The sequence below is a fragment of the Gobius niger genome (genome assembly GCF_951799975.1).
Source record: "Gobius niger genome assembly, chromosome: 18".
NCBI classification, from domain to species: Eukaryota; Metazoa; Chordata; class Actinopteri; order Gobiiformes; family Gobiidae; genus Gobius; species Gobius niger.
This window is the reverse complement of record NC_136869.1, coordinates 8,297,536-8,318,692: the sequence shown is the minus strand read 5'-3', so window position 1 is coordinate 8,318,692 and position 21,157 is coordinate 8,297,536. Positions and strand designations below refer to the sequence as shown.

At 42.3% G+C, this 21,157-nt stretch overlaps 1 protein-coding gene across 1 annotated transcript in view; it reads left to right on the top strand.

Moving 5' to 3' along the window:
- Positions 1 to 21,157, top strand: part of adarb2 (adenosine deaminase RNA specific B2 (inactive)) — a 330,090-nt gene that overhangs the window by 276,106 nt on the left and 32,827 nt on the right. Inside the window, exons 5-6 of the mRNA XM_079576581.1 lie at positions 374 to 488; positions 17,175 to 17,343. Of these exons, the coding sequence (XP_079432707.1) occupies positions 374 to 488; positions 17,175 to 17,343 (284 nt within the window). The remainder of the gene's footprint in view (positions 1 to 373; positions 489 to 17,174; positions 17,344 to 21,157) is intronic.

Genomic DNA, 21,157 nt, shown 5'->3' with positions numbered 1-21,157 from the left:
TCCCTCTGAAAAGGCCTTATTCTACATGGACACATGATAGAAAACTCGCAATACACTTATTTTTATATTTTCACCAGTACAGCAAAAGTTTCAAATTGATGAATTGAATTGAGTTTCCCTATTCATCTGCAGTGTCTCACCTTACAGATTCTCCTGGCCAAAGATTACTCTAATATATGAGTATCCGTATATGTTTGAACTAGTTACACTGAGCCACTGTCACAAAGCTCTACAATCGAATTGACTGAAATCCTCCGAAAGCAACTTCGGCTGCAATAAACCCCAACATGATTTCTGGCACTGGCGCTTGTCAATTTACTCAATGACAAATCCAGAAATCTCGTACTCAGACTATTTGTGTTTCTCTGCGCAGGATTTTGCTGACTCCGTATTCCACTTGGTGAGAGAGAAGTACCGCTCGCTGGTGGGAGGCTGCAGCTCGGCGCACGCCAGGCACAAGTCGCTGGCGGGCATCGTCATGACCCGAGGTACGGCAAAATTCCACTCTCTGAATATATATATATATAAAGCTTTGAATTATTGAAGTGACGCAATAAGAAAGGCGGAGGAAATGAAAAAGGTTGCGGGGGCAGAGACACAGGAAGTGCCCCGTTTGATGTCGGTGAAGGTGTGGATAAATTATTGACCATAGGGATTCTATAGAGGAGAAGGGGACGCAGGGGGGAGACGGTGTCAGTCATCGCGGTGCGGGACGGACTTTTCCTGGGGGGGGCAGCTGCTCTGACGGGACGTCCGCAAGCCGCCGCGGGGACGATAACGAGACCAACTTAGAACTTCATCTGAGCGGCGCCGAGATGAGCTGAGAGGAGGGAGAAGAAAGCTCGTCCTCTGTCAATGTCGGAGAGAGAGAGAGAAATGGGACTTTGGGGAGAAATATTGCATGGAAAAAAGTTGAATTGAGATTGGAGTGAGATTTTCCTCCACTGCTTGATATTTTTGCTGGAAATAAGAAGGGGGAAAAAAAGACATTTCTTGGTATGAGCAGGCAGAGGTACAGGGTCTCACACCCACCACACAAGAGCCAACCAGCCATGGACATTTACTCTCTCTGAGCGAGGGATGTCACAATTATTCAGAGGAAAAATATTTTACGATTATTTACGATTAAAGAAATTTTGGAAAAAATAAATGTATCAAACATAGTGTTGTACGATGACGTCAGACGGCTCCCAGATCTGGACACTATCTAACTGGTTATGGTTAGGGTTCGGAATTGGAAAACACTTTTAAGTTCAGAAACAGGAAAACAATTAACATTAAAGGGACTATAGGGAGTTTAATAATGTTCAAACTAAGTATTTTCATCCCCCTACATGTTCCAGCCATGTCCTAATGACAATTTTCTTCACTGTAAAAAGGGTCGACCAAGGGCCGAACCCAAAAATAAAGCTTACAAATGCCAGTGCTGTGCCTAATATATGACCTAATTTGGTGTCCTTTAGGTGTTCTTTGGTGTTTTTAAGTAATTGACAGTATTTCTCACATTTTTACAGTACTTAACCCCTTAAGTGAACACATTTTCTCCAGTTCGACCTTTCCCAAATCTAAAAAGCTTCTTGGAAAAAAAAAAACATCAAAAGATCGACAAAAATACACAAACAGGCGAAAAAAGTGAAGACAACGTGGCGGCAACGTGAGGAAAAAAAAACGTAGATCAGTTTTGACTGGTCTTAGCCTTCAAATGAGTTTGGGTAAAGCCAAACTGGAGAAAATGTGCTTGGTTAAGGCATAGGTTAAGAGGTTTAACTCTACAACGGTTAAAGTACCTCTGATTTGTGTAAAGTTATTTCTCAAAATCATCATGAGGCCTGACGTTGCCTACCCCTGCTCTAATGTGTAGAATGAGCTCAGGCCTGTTCACCAGCCTGGCTAACACCAGACTAAAATCACAAGTGATATTTAGTCTACGGACCACCAATTCATTTTCTCGTAGGAGAGGTGTGGTTTACAATCGTCCATAGTCGTTTATTGGGCGATACAGAAAAAAAAAGAAAGTCTATCATGCGTCTGCGCGTAGCCATAGCCAATCGTATCATCGTATCAGATGACGTATGACGTACCCGCTGTAAACTTTCGAGCTAAACTATTTAGAACACGGCCTAAAGCTTGATCGAAAAATAGCGTCGCGTCTGCTGCTGTCATGTTTGATCGTTAAATAAACTTTTTTTTTAATATATCCATAAATAAACTACATGCTTCTGTATGTCGAATAGCTCGTCATCATCTTGCCTTCCCTCCTCGTTCTGTGATTGGTTCCCAAATCCATGCGAAATTTCGGCCATGGTCCCCAGGCTGCTGTGCAGTTCGAAATGATTCGAGCGCACACAGCAGTCTGGCGTTAGCCAGGTTACCTGTTCACCACAACTGCCTCTAAAATCCTGCACTGTCACTCAGAAAGTTGCTACTTCGGTTCTGAATTGCCGTCAAGCACGAGCTTGACGGATAGAAGGTTCAGTTACGCGTAAGACCTGAGGTGGCAGTAGTGAGTATAAAATGGCCAACTTGCATCTAGCCCCTTTAACAAAACCCTCTTTACTCTGCGTTTCTGATATTGCGGTCACTTTACCGCTGAAATGCTTGTTAAAAACCCATTATCATTGTGGGCCACATTCACAGATGTGCGAGTAAAATAAAAGAAAAATGCACAAAGCTATTGTTTTATTTTTTTTATCCTATATTTATGCCAATAGCATTACACATTATTTCTATCCTTCAGCACAAGCCCAGATGTTGAGCCCATATCAGTGTGAAGTGAGACTGAGGTAAAAATAACGTCAGGTGTAAGGTTGTTGTTTGTCCACAGACTGTAGGTTTGTGTGACAGACGCCTGAGTCTGTACCTGCTAGTTCATCTTGTCCCATTTGAATATCGGGGGGAAGAAACACAGAATGCATATTATGACATATTATGAACTACTTTTTGCATGATTCTTGTTGTTTTCGTTGTTATAGTGTTACCGGGCCAGTGTAGCTTCACTTTGCACGCTGAAAGTTGCAAAACATGTTCATCCTTGTGAAGAATCCGGGGGTTTGGGAGGCATCAGAGAAAATAGCAAAAAGTGGACAATATCATGCAAGATCGACCTTTTTGAGGTTTAAACCATGTTTTACCGTTGTGCCCTTGTCAAAGACATACATAGAGTACTAATTCACAACATTCACACAGTTTTGAGTTAATCCTCGGACAAGGCTGTTAAATTTAGCTGTTTCTTCTTCTACAGTATCAGCGCCTCACTCTGTACTTCCTGATTACAATTGCGTCATTGCACAAACCCAAAAAACTGTCCTCCACATTTTTTAAAGCCAATAATCCAACATCATCAATTTTGAGTGTTTATCACATACTGCTGAAGCTGCTAACCACGCCGCATCCAACCTGAAAGAAAATGATTCCAATAGCTGCCAGCAGGAGGAGCCCCAGTCACGATTTTCAGCAGCTCTTTCGCCTGCATTTCATTGTTACTATTCAATTCTTACAGAGACATTATTTCAAATTATAAAACGTAAAATATCAAAGCTGAGGCACCCAAAATTAGGTTTCTATGTTTATTTTTAGGCTCCACATGCAAGACATGTCCACTTTAAACTCCTTCTGTCACCAGTGTGAAGAAGATGTGAAAAATCAATGGCCAATAGACACAATCTGTCAGATATGTACAACACTGTGTAGCCTACTGTGTCAATTTAAGTAGGGGAAAGCATGATTTTCTTTGTTTTGGTGGCTGAAAACCTAGTCCTTCCAATTAAGTTTAAATCCTCTGTGTGTGACTATAGGCTGGACAGTTTCAGATCCTGTTGACGTGCATTCCATTTGCAGAGGCAAGAGTAATGCCCTCTTACCGAGCTCCTTTCCACCAAACCATATGCTTCTCTCATCCTAGTGGAAGCTCTGCCGTATAGTAGCGTAACATATAGAATTTCTAGCACGGCCCGACTTTATTGTTGGTTCAGAGCTTAAAGGAGCAGATAGTTGGGCTCTTATTGACAGCCTTTTCCCTGCTTTCTTTATCTATGGTTATGATTTGCTGCTGGTGACATTGCGGCGGCTCAGACCGATGCCTTGGAATGAATGGGGAGCTAATACAGAGTTCTCCACAGTGAAGAACCTAATCTAAACCACAGCCACTCCAGTGTAAGAGGAGACTCTATATATCCTCTGTTATTGAAGGGAATTGAAGATACAGTACGACACAGTGCGCTTGAACTTGGACATTGAAGTCATGGCTACTTATACTTCCAAGACATGGCAAACATATTATATAATGTTGCTGGTTACTTGTGCTTTTCAGTGTGTACATCGTGTTGTAAGTGAGCAAATAAGTAGATAAATATAAAGCTGTACCTCATAACAATCTGGTTGGTTTATTTGGTCTTTAATGGAAGCAGAACAAAACCAGGTCGTCTTCATGGAGATGTTGCCTGCTTTGCCTGGACTAGCAAAGCAAACATGAGATTTTAAAACATTAGGTCCCCTTCCAAATGTTTTCATAATCCACGGCAAAAGCCAAAGACATAAAAAGGAGAAGCGAAGTTAGCAAACACGCTAGTCCAGGAGACTTTCCATGGTCGTTTGCCTGCTCAATGTGATTTTCCCATAGCCGTTAGCATTAGCCACCAAACAGCGCAAATTGTGAACCATCCAGATGTTTTCAGCTGTTGTCAACCCATCGACCATCTTTAGGTTGAAGCAGAAATCATTAATGAATGTACAGACCTTTTGAGATTTTACTTTAGAAATAAATTAGCATCAAAAAGTGTCCCCTGAGCTAAACGCTAACTCAAATTCAGTTCCGTTTCTGCTTTTTTTGGGCTCAGATACACATCCAGTGGCCACTAACACCATCTTATAATATAATAAAGAAACCACAGAAATTATATTAATGCCTCACCATTTGTTGCTATGGACGCCAGGCTTTCCTATTCATTTGTATGTGGATACAACGTTCAATTTAAATCAAGTCCAGGATTCTCCAGTGGACATAATGTGAGCATTTGTAGGAACAGGCTCAAAGGGTTAAGGCATTTCTGTGATTTCTAGGGCAATAGGCAGCATTGTCGGCATCTTGCTGAGCATTGGAGGCATGTTTTGGATCACAATGTAGGTGTAGGTAATTTTGGTAGCGCTAACTTTTGATGCAAAAAGGTCTTCTAAACTTTTTGTATAAATTGTGTCTGCTAAAGTTTCCCATATCTCCAGACGTCTCCTAATCAACCTTGTACTTCTTCAGACTCAGTGACTCAAGTTTTCAATTGCGCCGATACCCACCCAACATTAGGAAAAAAACAAATGATCAAAAGTGGAACCAGGTGTTAGCAAAAAGTTACTCTTTTGTTTTGTGAACGTCATGCAAACGTCAGTGTGTCGCCATGTAAATACCACAGACTTCTCGACAGCAAATTAATAAATGCGAATCCTCCTCTTTCAAACACCTTTGTGCGACATGTTCTCACTTCGATATCAAGTTTCATTATACTTCTTCAATCCACATATTGGACCTACAGATTTAATGAGAAATACAGAAGTGTCTTTTTGTCTGCAGCGTGGCGCATTGTTTAGCGGTGACAGTGTAGAGACGTATAGCAGCTACACGAGAGGCTCCTGTGAACTGCAGGTGTGGATTCTCAGCCACACTCTTCTATTATTTTTGGCAAACATATGCAAAGAACACTATCTGCACACAGTAATTAATGGCTTTTATCACACCTCATATAGGAAAGAATTTGTTGCTTTAACAGAGGCTGATTTATAGAGTTCAGGACTGTGATGTCATGTAATTAGCAGCAATTATGAAAAAGTTTAAATGCTGGAGTTATTGTTCACTTTAACACCACAGCTAACAGAGTTGTTCCATGGCTTTTTTCTCCACTTTGTTTACTGTTTTTAGCTAATGTTAGTCTATGGAAAATGTCTGCTAACAGCTGCAAACATGGCGGATCTCCATGGTAACTGTGGATTTTACCGAACTCACAACTTTATTGCGCTTTTAACCATGGTATACCGATGTTCTCTCGTCATAAACATATCAGGAGTTGTATTTTGCTTCATTCACACAGTTTTGAGAAATCCTGTTCACTTTCACTGTTTCTTCTTCTACTGCTGAATTTTACCATACAGTAAGCACTAGTCGGAGCACATGGCTAATTATTATACATCAACACAAATACACACTAAGAGAGCGCTATCACTGGTGGAGTAGATTATGCATGATTTCAACCTGGATAGACTCAAACTGACAAAAGCAGCAATTTGGAAGATTTACTGACATGTATATTAGTTTTGGCGATCAGACCCTGGCGGTAGACATCGATGTATGAAAGTCAGTATGGATCAACAGCTTGGAGTTAGGGATGTCTTCCCCCGGAGCCTGGACACTGGTGGTGGTATGGAAGACCCGTGAAGATGCAGCAGGTTGAAGCCGTGGATGGAAGAGGCAGAGATGGGGCGGAGGTGGGTCGCAGCGCAGCTGGGAAGCGAACAAACCATGATTGCTGGGGCATAAAAGCGGGACTGAGGGCGATGATCGGCTGCTATGGAGGTGCGGCTCTTACGCTGATGGCTGAGGTGGAGGTGTGGCCCTCTCGGAAGCGATCACTGGCTGGAGGTATGTGATGCTGAAAATAGTCTCCCAGGTTGAATGAAAATGATGGCACTGCAAAAGCAACAAGGATCTTTTCTCTTCCATTTGTCTGTTTTAGCGGATGCAGAATGTCCTCAGCCACCGTTAGCGGTAGTAGCTTAGCCATTAGCATCGCTGCAGTAAACCTGCAGCTCGTAGATTCACAACTACAGATTCACTACCATCTTTTGGTGGATTGTACCCGGTCCAGAATCCAATCCGATTCTCTCAAAATGGGTTGGCTACCCACTTTTAAATAATGTGTCCTAAAGCAGATTTTGGCAACACAGCTATGGAAAATTGTGCCCAATTTTTGCGACCAACCAAAGCCTTTGTTGAATCTAATAGAGAGAAAGAGCAGCTCTTCGAAACCAAAACCTTATCAAAGTCATCGAGTCCTTTCTCCGGAGGCAGGGACGGCGTCAGCAGAGTTTAGCCTGAGTGACAGCACAGAGGGGGGAGAGAGGAGGTGGAAGGTGGTTGGGTTCGTTATTAAAGCACATTTCTTCACCCAAATCCACCCATGCCCCGTGGAGCTGTTGGTCTGTCTGTCTGCGGGCTGCTGTAGGCTGCACCCCTGGTCCGTACAGAGGGGGGCGTTATCAGCGGTGGGACAGGCGCAAAGCTCGCACACCTCTGATGGAGCAGAGAGGAGAGGATAGTGGAAGAGCGAGGGTGCGGCGGGAGGGAAGGGGGAGGCATGAGAGAGGCGGGAGGTAATGTGAGAGAGCTGCTGAAACTGAGATTTCCATGATCTGAAAGCAGACAGTGTGATTAGTTTTATTATTGTTGTTGCAGTGCCGGGTGGCCCATCCCCAGACTTAGACTGGGCTATGGATACAGACGGCAACGCATCATACAAGTAGGCGTAGCGTAGCCGAGGGGGAAGAAAACCTCTCATGGGAATCACAATTTTTCACAATGTTTAGATGTTTTCTGGCGGACTATTATAAATCCAAAAAATTAACACATTTATCACACACAATAAAGTCAAGCCATAGTCAGGTTCATATGGATGTTTTTTTCACAGCAAATTGTTCAGTAGAAGCGAAAAAAACGGCACTCGTTGCTAACGTTAGCATATGTAGCATGAAGCTAATGTTTGATTCCTGGTTAGCATTGTCCGTTTTTTAAGCATTTATTGGCTGTTAGACCACTTTGCTCCTCCCCATGTCTCTGTATCTTTATTTACTAGAAAAATGTATTCATAATTCAGCATTGGTTAAAAAACTACAATTGTTTACCTTAATAAATCCTTTCCGTAGTCCCTCTGGGGGTAATACAAGTGTTAATGGGATGATTGGAGGGTCTTTCATCTCCCCCCGGTGTCTCTGTCCAGAAAACCACAATTGCAAAGAAGAAGCTAGCAGGCTAACGGGCAAAGCTAACTGCGGGCTAGCGCCACTTAAACAATATTTACAGCCAAGTTTGAGTGAAACAAAGTATCTCCATTGTGTAATTGGATGTACAATATCCCTCCCCCCCTTTGTCTTTTCTGTCAGCGTAGTATTTACTCTCACGGACAATTAATGAGTAAAAAACACAACATGCTACGACACCTGCAGTGGCGCTTATGGCCTCTAGGGGCATGAGTTACTTAGTTCCGCTTTGAGGGTGTGACTTGTGTCATATGTAAAGCGTTATACAAATAAGATTCCCTTTTCCTTTCCCCTTCTGCTTAAAGTATGGTGGATAAATTAGAGAAAGCTTATTTGTTTTCTCCCTCTGGCAGCTTTGAACGTGACCCATTCCAAAGATGCCGCATCGTGACTTTTGAGTGAATCCTCGGGAGGCACTGCTCTTCCTGTCTCGTCATTTCCATATGAGTTTGTAATGGTGTCTTGTCCAATTAAATGAATAGATAAAGATTACATGGCAGGCAGTGCGTTACTGCTGTTGTCTTGAAGCTAACGGCTAATGCTAAATTTAATTTAAATAGCATCCAGATTTTGAACAAACCTCTCAAAAAATAATCGGCCTGGCTTTAGCGCATATGCTTTTAAGTCGTTTTGTTTTTTGTGTTGTTGGTTTTTGACGCTGGTTAGCTCTGAGTTAAAACAACAGTCAAGTTTTTACACGTTGCCAGTCAGTAACTCAATGTCCGTGATGTTCTTTGTATTTTTTTTAACTATTCGTTGATTGTGCAAGACAAAGCTAATCCTTATTAATGTATTTAAACCTCACATAGCTACCCTTCAAAGCAAAGTAACATCGTCATGGAGGCAAGCTGGATCTCCCACTTCCATTAAAGTCACGAGTCAGCTGTGAGGAGAGAAGAGTCCACTGAAATGATGTATTTATTGGCTGAAATGTTACTCATCATGGCTTTAAACAATATACATTTAAAACAGATATAGTAGTCGCCTGTTAAGCCCTAAGATACATCTCCAAACATGAACAGTATTGCCTGATTCGCTCTTGCTTATGCGGCATATGGCTCCAGGCTTGAACTGAATGGATAAATAATAATGTCTCCTCCACCCAGGCAGCCTCTTCTGTAGTAATGTGAAGAAATTACATTTATGACTCCAACCTCATAAAAACCCCTGCTCCTCTCACAACTGTCGGCGTTCGCTTTGAGCAAAGAGAGGCGCGTTTCCTCCCCGGAGACAGTTCAAAAAGGTATCACCCACTTTCTCCTTCTCATTCTCCTGCTTTCCCCCGCGCCGTTCCACTTTGCAATTGTTTAGATCAATTTTGCAGTGGATAATTTCTGGCGCGAGGCCCGCTACCCTGCCATGAAATTGGTACTGTGAGGTTGCCTTCAGTTTGCAAAAGAAGAAGAGGAGAGAGAGAGGGGAATAGAGAGACGGAGCCGGAGTACAATGAGCTTTTTTTAAAACCAGGATTTTCCTTCTAATGAAATACAAAAAAGTAAGATCAAAATGGTCAGGGAAGTTACGCTGAGCAGAGATTCAGATCCATTGATCCACAAGGGGAATTGCTGCACTTTTCATGCCACGACTGCCAAAATACTGTGGAATTAATCATTTCAACCAACAAATGACTTCAGGACAGACACTGCAGACAAAGATTTTGGCCGAGTTTGTTCTTTAAATTCATAAACCTTTGCTCGTTTTTACGCCTAAAATGCCTTATTTCCACAAAATCCCTCAAATGATAGAAAAGTTGTATTTTCCCCTGAATTAACACACAGAATGTCAATAATCTACAGCAAAAGTTTCAAATTAACCGTTCTATTATTATTTCGTTCCCATTCACCTGCAGTGTCTCACCTTAACTACGCATCTAGTGAAAACGTATGAGTAGGACAACAGTGAAACTATGGGAAGCATGATTTTGGGAACAAAGAATACAGTGGAAAGACCGAAAGATCCACAAATCATCAGGTCGTCTTTCGGAGAGAGCAAAAATCGGGGTCAAATGAGACAAGTCGGGAGAGAGGGCAGCGGAGGCCGAGGCTTCGAGACACACCGTCTGTTGATTAGAACCATTTCATAAATGTCACGGCCCGAGACCCCGCGACTGTCAAAACGCATTCCCGTCAAACCCGGCATTCAGATTTACCACTGCGGGAACCGTGATGCGATTAGGTGCTGCAGACGAGTCCATTAGAGGTGTGTGACATTCAGAAGGGTACAGTCATGATACGAGTATACAGGACCTTACGGGTATTATATCAACCATTGTGTGTGCAGCATTTTGGAAACTTTGCTATAATTTTCTATGTTTTTTGGGGATCTGGCTGCTATAAAAAGCTTGACTTGTCCAATAGGCTTTACCCGTGATCCCTCACTCCTGATACAATCTGTTTTGACCTGCGTGTGGAGAAGCATGTAGCAGAATCCAATGAGCGGCTTCCCTTGGCTTCTTTAATTCGGGAGCAGCCGAGTGAAGGAGGGAATTACCAGATACCTGTGTGAGCCCCAGACAAGAGCAGCCAATGAGACTGCAGGCTGAAGGAGAGTCTTCGGTATGATTCAGGAGGCTTATTGTAGAGTTACAACAGAGCAGTGGTTATGGGCATGGGGGGATTTTTACCTCTTAACCCCCGCCTTAATCCAGCACATTTTCTTCACTTCAGTTTTACCTAAATCTAAAAGCTTCTCGATTGGAGCGTACAGCTTCTAGGCCAGAGTAACATAAGGCATTTTTTTAATCATTGCTCGAGAAGGTAATAATAAAAACATGGGCCCAGAGAGGCACTTTTGTGTGATATAACCAGCAAATGTGGCACAGACGTAGCAGCTCTGTCTGTCGAGCTACAGCAGGATTTACTAAAGATCTGCTTCACTCCTCAGACTAAACACATCAAAGAGGAAACAGAAAACCTTTCTCTGTGATTTTTACAGTTTGTCATGTCAACAGAGTCTCAGTCTGAGTCAGTGATTAAACTGCTTAAGAAGTTAGCATGCTACCGGTTAGCATTTAGCTTCAACCACTGACAGCTGATTCAATCTGTCACTGAGGAAATACTACAGTCACAGCTCAGCTCTGACCTCTGTCCCATGTTGTATCCAAGGCTAGATGTTTGGAGTGTGGTTCAGGGCTTTCTCTTGGAGAGGTCAGAGCTGAGCTGATGTAGCTAAATGCTAACCGGTAGCCTGCTAACATCTTGAGCAGCTTAAACACTGGTTTCTTCACATAAATGTGTGCCTCTGGGGCCGTGTTTTAACTGTTATCTTCATGAGCAATGATTGCGAGTACATAAAAATGCCACTGTCAATCAATTGTCTTTCATTTTCATCCTGAGTAGAGATGTTATTACATATTGTAATAATGCATAATTCTTCTTCAGTATTCAAAATGGCCACCATAACAACAAAAGTCACATGACTGAAAAGCACATATAGGCTATTTGTATAACCTTATGGCTTTGGGTAAAGCTGAACTGGAGAAAATGCACTCAGTTAAGACGGGGGTTAAAGGGGCTAGATGCAAGTGAGTCATTTTATGCTCACTACTGCCACCTCAGGTCTTATGCGTAACTGCAGCTTCTACATTAAGCTCGTGCATGACGGCACTTCGGACGCGAATTAACACCTCTTTGGGTGACAGTGCAAGATTGTAGAGGCAGTTGTGGTGAACAGCTCTGAGCTCATTAGGACATGGCTGGAACATGTAGGGGGGGGGAATACTTAGTTTTAACATTTTTAAACTCAGTATAGTCCCTTTAAGAGGTTAAAGTTACAATTTCCTGCATAAATCTGAAGAAATGTTGACTCAGTGTAATATATAAACACCTTATTGTGGAGATTAGGTCGTTTATTATTTTCCGGTGCAAACTGGCCGCAATAACTTACATTTCCCCGTAGTCTCTTCGCATAAAAGTCAAGAAAAAGACCCAAAATTCTATAATAACGCCTTTCCAAACAGCTTTGTGTGAGCATATAGCCAGTATTCTTCATCTGAGTTTATTCTTTTATACAGACAAACTCCCCACGACCGTATAATCCACTGTTAGCACTTGCAAATGTACAGATACTACAAAGTTACGCTCTAAATGTCCTGTTTTTTCTCTTTGTTTTGAAGTCAGAAATCCACTATCTCCTTCATGCAGACGCGGAACTGCTTTTAAGATCCACTTTGACCAACTTCATTGAATCTTTGCATGATAAAGATTGAAGATGATTGCCGCGAATTTGCTTCTAAGCCATGAAACTGTCTTTTCCCCCCTCCCTCCCTCTCTCTGAATCTCCATTAGCCGCTCCCTCTCGCAGCATAAGGGTCCCTTTGTCGAAACGCCTCAAAAATCCTCTGCCCGGCTAATTCCCCCTCCCATCCGCCTTTTCTTCTTTTCTTAAAGCGAGATGTTTTGTTGCCGAATTATTTTAGTTGAAAATTGAGCGACGTGCGGCGGCTGGAGAGGCAGATAAAGAAGCTGTAAATGGTAAAAAATCCCTGTTAGAGAACGGATACGGCGGAGTTGAAGGCGCGGCTTAAGTGTCATTTGAAATCAGCTTCTCGCTCGCATCGCTCCCTTCCAGCCTCCTCCGGTTGCTACAAGACAATGCGGAATGATTAGAAAGGTCGTGAACCCGGGGTAGAACCTGGAGAAACCGAACTCTCCAGGCTTGTGCGTGACATTTTTAGGAGTTTTCAAGTGGGATTTGTTGATGTCTAACTCCTAGACAGAATCATCGAGCTTCCAACTCCCCTATCTATTGGGTGACCACCTACAATAGCAGTGACAGTGGGACAAGTCATGTTATGTGGTGGGACGTGGATTGACAGACATTAGAAATTCAAACTTAGATTAAATGAAGACCAGCACTGAAGCATCTGTTTTGCTTTTTTTTGGCCAAAAATCACACATACACATAGAAACAGGCCACAAAATATTATAATCCGGACACTCGGACAATCCAGACACTTTATACTCCTGGACCCTGTTTGCACTGCTTAAAAGCCTGGCTCCAAAGAGTTTTATTTTTTCTAGAAATCGCTATGACCCATGTGACAATGCTGGGCTGGGTGTCATACTTTTAACCACGCTGGTTTTTGAACATCAGCACTAAAAAGTGGAAGCCCAAGTCTGTGGCTGCGTCTGAAACCATCAAATTGTAGCCTCTAAGCACTAACACTAGCAACTAATCCTTAATCTTTCATGGGGTCGACTGTTAGACCTCTATGCAGTTAGTGAACTAGAACTTCAGAGCTATTTTGCACAATCCGACCATCCTTACCCAGGGAAGGGGAAGTGACATCACCAACAGCTGTTTTAAAGTCATTGGTGGGGTGCAGGCCAAACAAAAGCCCATGTCACCCCCGACTGTACAGGGTCCAACAACAACAAAGTGTCCAAACAAAGACATTTAAGTAGAAATAAAATCCAAATGAGCCATACATTTCCCTTTAGCCTTTATTTTTTCCGTCACAACAGCTGTTTCATAAAGCTACAGTAGCAAATTAGCCATGTGGCTAAAGTTTCTACTAAATGAAAAAAGGCACTAACTGTCTTCATTTATGCCATTTACTGACACACTGACTGACACTTTAACACACTGACATGTTACTGAGCTGTGGTGACGACAACATGGATTTTGTCACTTTTATATACTTTGGCTCGTGCACAATCTTTTTATTTATTTATTTATTTATATTATTTTTTATTATTGAATGTGCTCCTGTCCTGCATGAATCACTGAGGGTGGGGCGAGGGAGGTGGGGGGGATTGGCAGCGCAGTGGCTTATGGGATGGCACATAGCTCCTAATCACAGGTTTGTTAGCACCAGAGGTCCCTATGCTAAAGTGGCAATGATAGTTAGCATTGAGGCTCCTTTTCCTAACTCCTTCCTAACTTACAGACCAATTCGGAAGCTTCTTGTCATAGCGGACGCTGGCGCACATCCGGTTTGGCACTAGACCTCTTACCAATCTGCTCGTTCCTGCCTTGATGCCCTTTTAAGGAGTGTGATATTTTCTTAACAGGGGGACAAAGGTCTAAATGGCTTTGCAGGGCAACCAACCTAACAATATGTCTACAAATAAAGCTATTCATTTCGGCTGTAATTCTGATTTTGTCAACTACGTTTTGGCCATTTTTATGCATAAAGCACCCTGTTTCTCAAAGAGAGAACAGTTTCAATACTTGTTTCCTTATAATTATTTTAACGGCAAAGGTTAAGTTATGTCGCTTAATGTATTTTGCTTTTCCTATTCACCTGCCGTACAATGCTGCATACAATGTCTCGCCATAAAAGCACATGGAAAATATAGACCTCTGCTAAGGCTCTTGGTCTCGCAATGGTAAAGACAAACATGCAAACAAATGTTGAGCTCATGAGGAAAATGATTCAATTGTAATAACATGTATTATTGTGAAAACTCACTTAAAGATTTCTTAAAAAGCCACAAAGCTGTGGTATTTCTTATTCCATTTGGAGTGATCCTTTCATGTCTTGAAGCACATCTGATCGCTGTTTACCATCTGCAGACATCCAGCGCTATCTCGGATCGATTTAAATGAGATTTTCCACGCCCGGTTTGCTTTGGCGAGGCTAATCCCGCTCAGGTCGGGGGCTAAAATACCTCAGCGGGATCCAGAAACGCAGGAGATGTGAAGGAGCCTGTGTGTGCGGGGTTCAAAGAAGGACCACGGTTAATATTCTGGAGCTGTGGACATTTGAGAGACAGAAAAAGAGAGGGGGGGAGATAAACAGAGGGAGGGAGGGAGGGAGGGAGGACTGAACTGGACGTCCCGCTGTGTCTGGCATGTAATACTGTATGTCTCGATACATAGATGATGCCTGGTGTTACGGCAAAATGAGTCCCCCATTAGGCTTGAGGTCCATGTTTAAGACGAGCCAGAAAACATGCTTTTCTTTTCACGCAAAAAGACCAAAGATGTTGTTAGCATGTAGCCTCTCCTCCTCTCCTCTATGGGGCCAAACGGGGTGAAGTTAGAAGCGACCAAGCTCTTCCACATTTTCTCTGTTTAAATTACTATTAAATACTGTAAGGCATAATAACACCTCTTCAACGTCCGCGCAGTAATGTCGAAGTGCTCCTTTGGTGTTATTACGCCTTACATATATAGTATAATACCGCTTTTTATCCACTTAGAAAATCAACCTGTTTTATTTTGTGTGACTATACTTGGATCGTGTGAAAGCTCACATAACTGTATTTAAATAGGGAAAACGTGGAAGAGCTTGGTCGCTTCTAACTTCACCCCCGTTTGGCCCCATAGAGGAGAGGAGGAGAGGCTAAATGCTAACAACAGGTTTGGTGTTTTTGCGTGACTGAGCAGATGCTCAAGACCAGACAGGTACGCATCAACTCGTCTAAGCTCAGGTAAGAACATATCTCAGTGTGGAAAAACGGTGGCCTGTTCCTTTAAAGCAGTGATTCTCAACTTGTTTGGCGTTGGGACGGATGGATGGATGATGAGCTGCGACCCATATACGACTTAGACTTGAATGAGCTTAAAATGAAGTAAAAAAGCTAACAGTCATATTTACATATTCAAGACGCGATTCTATACTTTTTTCTGTACATAGAAAGTAAAATAAATGTGTAATGGGAAAGGCTGGCAACTCACTTTTTTGTCTCTGAGAACTGCTGGCTGAAAGGACAAGATGCAAGTTGGCTATTTTGTACTCACTACTGCCACCTCAGGCCATATGTGTAACTGCACCTTCTATATTAAGCCTGTGCATGACGGCACTTCAGACCTTTTTGAGTGACAGTGCAGGATTTTAGAGTCAGTTGTGGTGAATAGATCTGGGCTCATTCTACACCTTAGGTAGGTACATAATTTTAACATTCCGTATAGTCCCTTTAAATATGTTTTTAAAAAAAGGAGAATGTGATAAAGGAAGAAAGAGGGAAGGGCTGGCTGACCAGACTACTTCATAACTTGAAAAATCAAAACGCAAAGTTCCCAAATTGAGGTCGTCAGAGATTCACCATTTTAGTCATGAATCTCACTATTTGGTTCAATTCCAGCCTTGCTTTGGTTTTGATTTTTCATTTTTTTTTTTTTGTTGACAAATGAGTGGAAAGAAAGGACACGTTGCTTATGCTCGTATAACTTTCAGAGTTCATCTGGTTTGACACTATAGGATTAGAGATGTTGAAATCTTTACCTTTGCATGTTTCTGTTGACGGCGGCTGAAACATGTAAAGGTTTCAACATCTCTAATACAAGCATCCATTTGGCTCTAGTCTCCAGCTCGTCTCCATGGAGATATCAAGTAAAAACAGCCGAATATTTAGATAGATAAGTTCCTCATTCAAATCCATTACTCACTGCAAAAGTAGTATTTTCTGCTGGTCATTTTGCTTTGTAGAATCTATAACGCTATTCGAATTTACTCTGACTGAGGAGGCTGATGGTTCTGCTGCTGCAGTAGGAGATGCCATGAAAGAGGTGTCAAATTAAAAAAATTCCATTGTTTAGACCTTTGTTCACACGCCTTCTCCTGCTTAGAGAAACCTTGTACTTTCTCCCCAAAGTGCCTCAGCTCGAGCCCAAACTTTCAAACGTACCGACAAAACTATATATTACTTTCGCCGGCGTATTGACCCAAACTCTTCTGGGGGGGGGGGGACTCAGATTGGCACCGCGACGTTTGTCCACCGCCTCCAAACGGAAAAAGCGCCTCCTCCGCCGCCTCCTCGTCTGCGCGGGCACTCGGCAACTCCGCGCCTGGATCTTTGAAGATAACGCTCGCTATTAACAAACAAACACAAGCAATTACCGAGAGGCAGCGGGAGGGAGGACAGAGGAGGCAAGGAGAGGGAAAACGAGGAGAGGCGTCTGGGGATTAGGTCAGCCGCCGCTCCGTGTGAAGTTTAAAGGGGCTGATGGTGTGACCCTCCTGCCCACAGCCTGCAGCCTTCGGCGGGAGATAAGGCGGCAGCACGGCGGCTCTGTGCAATAACGCGGAGCCTCCCAGACACCTCCGCTTCAATAGAGTCCACAAAAACCTTATTATTACAGTCTTATTTTGAAGTCTCATATTAGGACTCGTCTGCACTGCCGCCAGACCTGAATTTACCATCTCATATTGTTTTCCATAATTGTACAATGTGTAACAGTGAAACCGTTTGTCCTCTGTGTGATGGCAGACTTGGACCTGCGGCGCGCCCAGGTGGTGGCGCTGTCGAGCGGCACTAAGTGCATCAGTGGGGAGTATCTGAGCGATCAGGGGCAGGTGGTGAACGACTGCCACGCTGAAGTCACGGCTCGGAGGGCTCTGCTCAGGTTCCTCTACTCACAACTCGAGCTCTTCCTCAGGTAAATCAGCCGCAAATGTCACATCAGAGCATTAGTCTCGGGAAAGATACATTAGCATCAAAATAACGGGTTGAACCATAAAAATATGACTTTAAGGAACAGGGCAGTAGTGTGTGACGCAGAGGCTTTGGAACTTAAAACATTATGGAAATATGAAACTGACCTTTAGTCTGTAACCATATTCTGTTTCTTGACTCAGATTAATTGATTGTTTTACATTGAACATACACTTCCGTTTGGAGACACTTTATTTAGGGATTGTTTTTTCTTTTATTTCAAAACCATTTACATTGTAGTTTCTCACTGGTATTGATTTATGAATGAACACATGGAATTATGTTTTAAACAAAGAAAAGGATTTTGCTTCGATTACTGCTTTGCCCTTTTGACATTTTCTCAAGGAGCTTCACTATTTCAGGTGACGACCTTATTATATGAAGCTCACTGAGAAAATGAAGAATAAAGTCCGGCAATTTGAAAAATTTAAGCATAATTTGAAAACACATTTTGAGTTATTTCACCCTTTTGTGTTTCCGACATAATCCCATGTGTTCATTCATAGTTTAATGTTGTCAGTGAGAATCACACAAAGAGAATAGTGTTTAAAATAAAGAAAAGCCGATTCATTAAAAGTGTTTCCAAACTTGTTTTGTGTGTGTGAGTTGTGTATCCTATCAGGTTACATATCATTTCCACATGCAGCAGTTTTTATGGTTTTTCCCGCTCCTCATTTGTGATAATGGGTCTTTAACATGCAGCTATGCACAATATGTTTGCATGTGTTTCCAAACTTTTGACCAGTAAAGTAAACAACCGCTCAAAAATGTGGGATCACTTAAAATGTCCTTATTATTTAAAAAGAAAAGCACTGCTGTTTTCAACAACGATAACATTAAATTAATGATGAATACAGTGTAGACATTGTTAATGTTGTGAATGCCTATTCTAGCTGGAAACGGGTGATTTTTAATGGAACACCTCCATAGGTGCAGAGGCGCCTTCCTAACCATCGCTCCAGTGTCTAATGGTACATTGTGTGAGATAATCGTGGTAAAAGGTAGTTGATGATTAGAAAACCCTTGTGAAATTGTGCACTGCTAAAAACTGTTGTGCTGATCAGAGAAGCTGTAGAACTGGCCTGGGTGACCCCAAACTATTGAGTGCTGGTGTATATTATAACGTCGTCTTCCTTATAATGTTTACAGGGTCATCTAAGCAGGACACTTAAAGGAACAGGCCACTGTTTTTACATACTGAGATATGTTCTTACTTTAGCTTAGACGAGTTCTTTTGTAGCTGCCTGGTCTTCACCCGTGCCTTCAATCACGTAAACACAGCACAGACGGCGTTAGCATTTAGCCTCTCCCCCTCTCCTCTACAGCTCCAGGCGTAATAATACCAGGAGTAGTTCGGTGTCCGCACAGTAAAGTGAAGATATTAATAATAACAATAAATAATAATGCATCGGTTTCATATAGCGCTTTTCTGGACACTCAAAGACGCTTTACATTGCATTATTCGTTCACTCCATGCTTGGTGATGGTAAGGCACTATTGTAGCCACAGATGCCCTGGGGTAGACTGACGGAAGCGAGGCTACCAGTCTGCGCCATCGGCCTCTCCGACCACCACCACTCACTACATTCGCTAGGCTTCCTGGTATGACTAAACGGTCTCCCATCCAAATACTGACCAGGTCATTCTTGCTTAGCTTCCCAGGTCTGACGGGATCGGGCAGAGCAAAGGCGGTATGACGCATATTACTGAGCGGATTTCGAACTACTCCTGGTGTTATTACGCCTTACAATATAGTTCCCCCTTTTATCCGCTTAGAAAATCCACATTGTTTAATTTTGTGTAATTATACTTTGTAGTGGAACACTTCACGTAACCATATTTAAATAAGGAAAACGTGGAAGAGCTTGGTAGCTTCTATCTTCACCTCGTTTGGAGCTATAGAGGAGAGGAGACAGCGTTAGCATTTAGCGTTAGCATTTAGAGACTAAATGCTAACACTGTCTGTGCTGTGTTTACGTGATAAAAGGCACGGGTGAAGACCAGACAGGTACTAAAGAGCTCGTCTAAGCTAAGGTAAGAACATATCAGTATGTAAAAACGGTGGCCTATTCCTTTAAATAAAAATATTAATTCATTCATGAGACAGATGTGGCCTACTTTATTTAAAAAAAAAAATCACCATTCAAGTCAGGAGGTACAAGAACATGCTGCCCTGTCCCTGAGTAAAACACACTTTACTTTCACTTCACACCAGCATAGGAGGCGTAAAGTGTCTTGCAAAAGGACACAACGATAGAGTGCACCTGCGGGATTCAAACTCCCACTTTACAATCTTCACCACACATTACTCACCCACAAATGTAATGTACTTTGCAATTTGGTAATGATGTCACCACTCTCAAATGTTTCTTTATATAAAATGTTAAGCAAAAAAAAGCACACTGTTGTTTTCATTTTCTAAGCAACATTGGAAATATTGCCAACCATTAGTGTTATTAGTAGTATTTTCGTATCACAGCATGGTGAAACATAAGGAGCCACATTCACATTAGCCCTGAAGAATCAAAACTGTGATGAAACATGGCTTTCAGGTAAATCCAGCTCTTTTCAATTGACTGCACTGTAAGTCCTAATCATTTTTCATTGTTGGACGGCAAAGTAGCAGTAGCTGTAGTTATTGTATGAGCACAATACTGTCACATACTTTAACTGGACTTAAACTGAAGAGATTTTTGTTCAGCACTTTGATTTGAGGTGATATTGTTCAAGACCATATGCCAATAACAATAGTCGCATTACATCACACATCACTTGGTGTTATAAAGGCATTGTTTGTGGTGATCTCCCACAGTTTCCTCATAACCAGCTCCATGGAAACTGTGCAGCTGCTTTTCGGAGATCTTCAGTGTCATGTTTAGAGCCATATGTTCCCTCAGTGAACTCCAGTCACTTTCCTCACTCTCTGCTCTCAGATACAAGTGTCTGTTTATCATTAACACTTGATACAAAGGGGAGAGGAATTTGACACAGTCTCTTAAAGTTCTTCACATCAAACAAAGTGAAGAGTTCTGTGAAAGTGAGAAAAAGATGTCCCTGACAAGAATGCAGCTGCATAGATGTTGATGATTCATCCTCTCTGATCAGAATCAGTATTGTTTTATTTGCCATTGTTAGAGAACAGGTTCACAACTAGGATTTTTTTAGATTAATAATATAAGACTATGAGGGCATGCATAAGAAGATTACATTTAAAATATGATAAAGACAAGAATGAAGAGTATTTTCTTCTTGCTGTCGTCTATCAAAAGTTTTTTCATCCTGTTCCAAACGTACATTGACTGAAAATGTCTCCTACCCTTAAAATCTGAACCGAGTTGCAATGACTCCTTGTATCCTTCAGTTTTTGTGGCAAAAGGCAAAATGCAGATTGTTCCCACTAAAATGATTAACTTCCTTGTTTACATAAAACACCACGTGCCGCCTGCGTCACATACGGCTTTTCTCATTGGTTAATACGTTCGTCAATCACGCCCGTCTGGAATTCGAACTCACCCCTGATCCCAGACTACGTGTTTTCTGGGTGGCCAGGCTAATGTTCCCAGTGTGTCTGTGTATGAGCTGTGGCCTTGGGGAGCTCGGACAGACACAAGCACCAGGATCTGCCCCTCTCAAAAGTCAACAACAGACTCCCCTACGGGACTGACTGTGGTTCAGCTGGTCCATTAGGGGCGAGATCGGCCTGTAGAGCTGGATATACAGAGCGGGGTTCTGCATGACGTTGGTGTCTTTGTCACCTC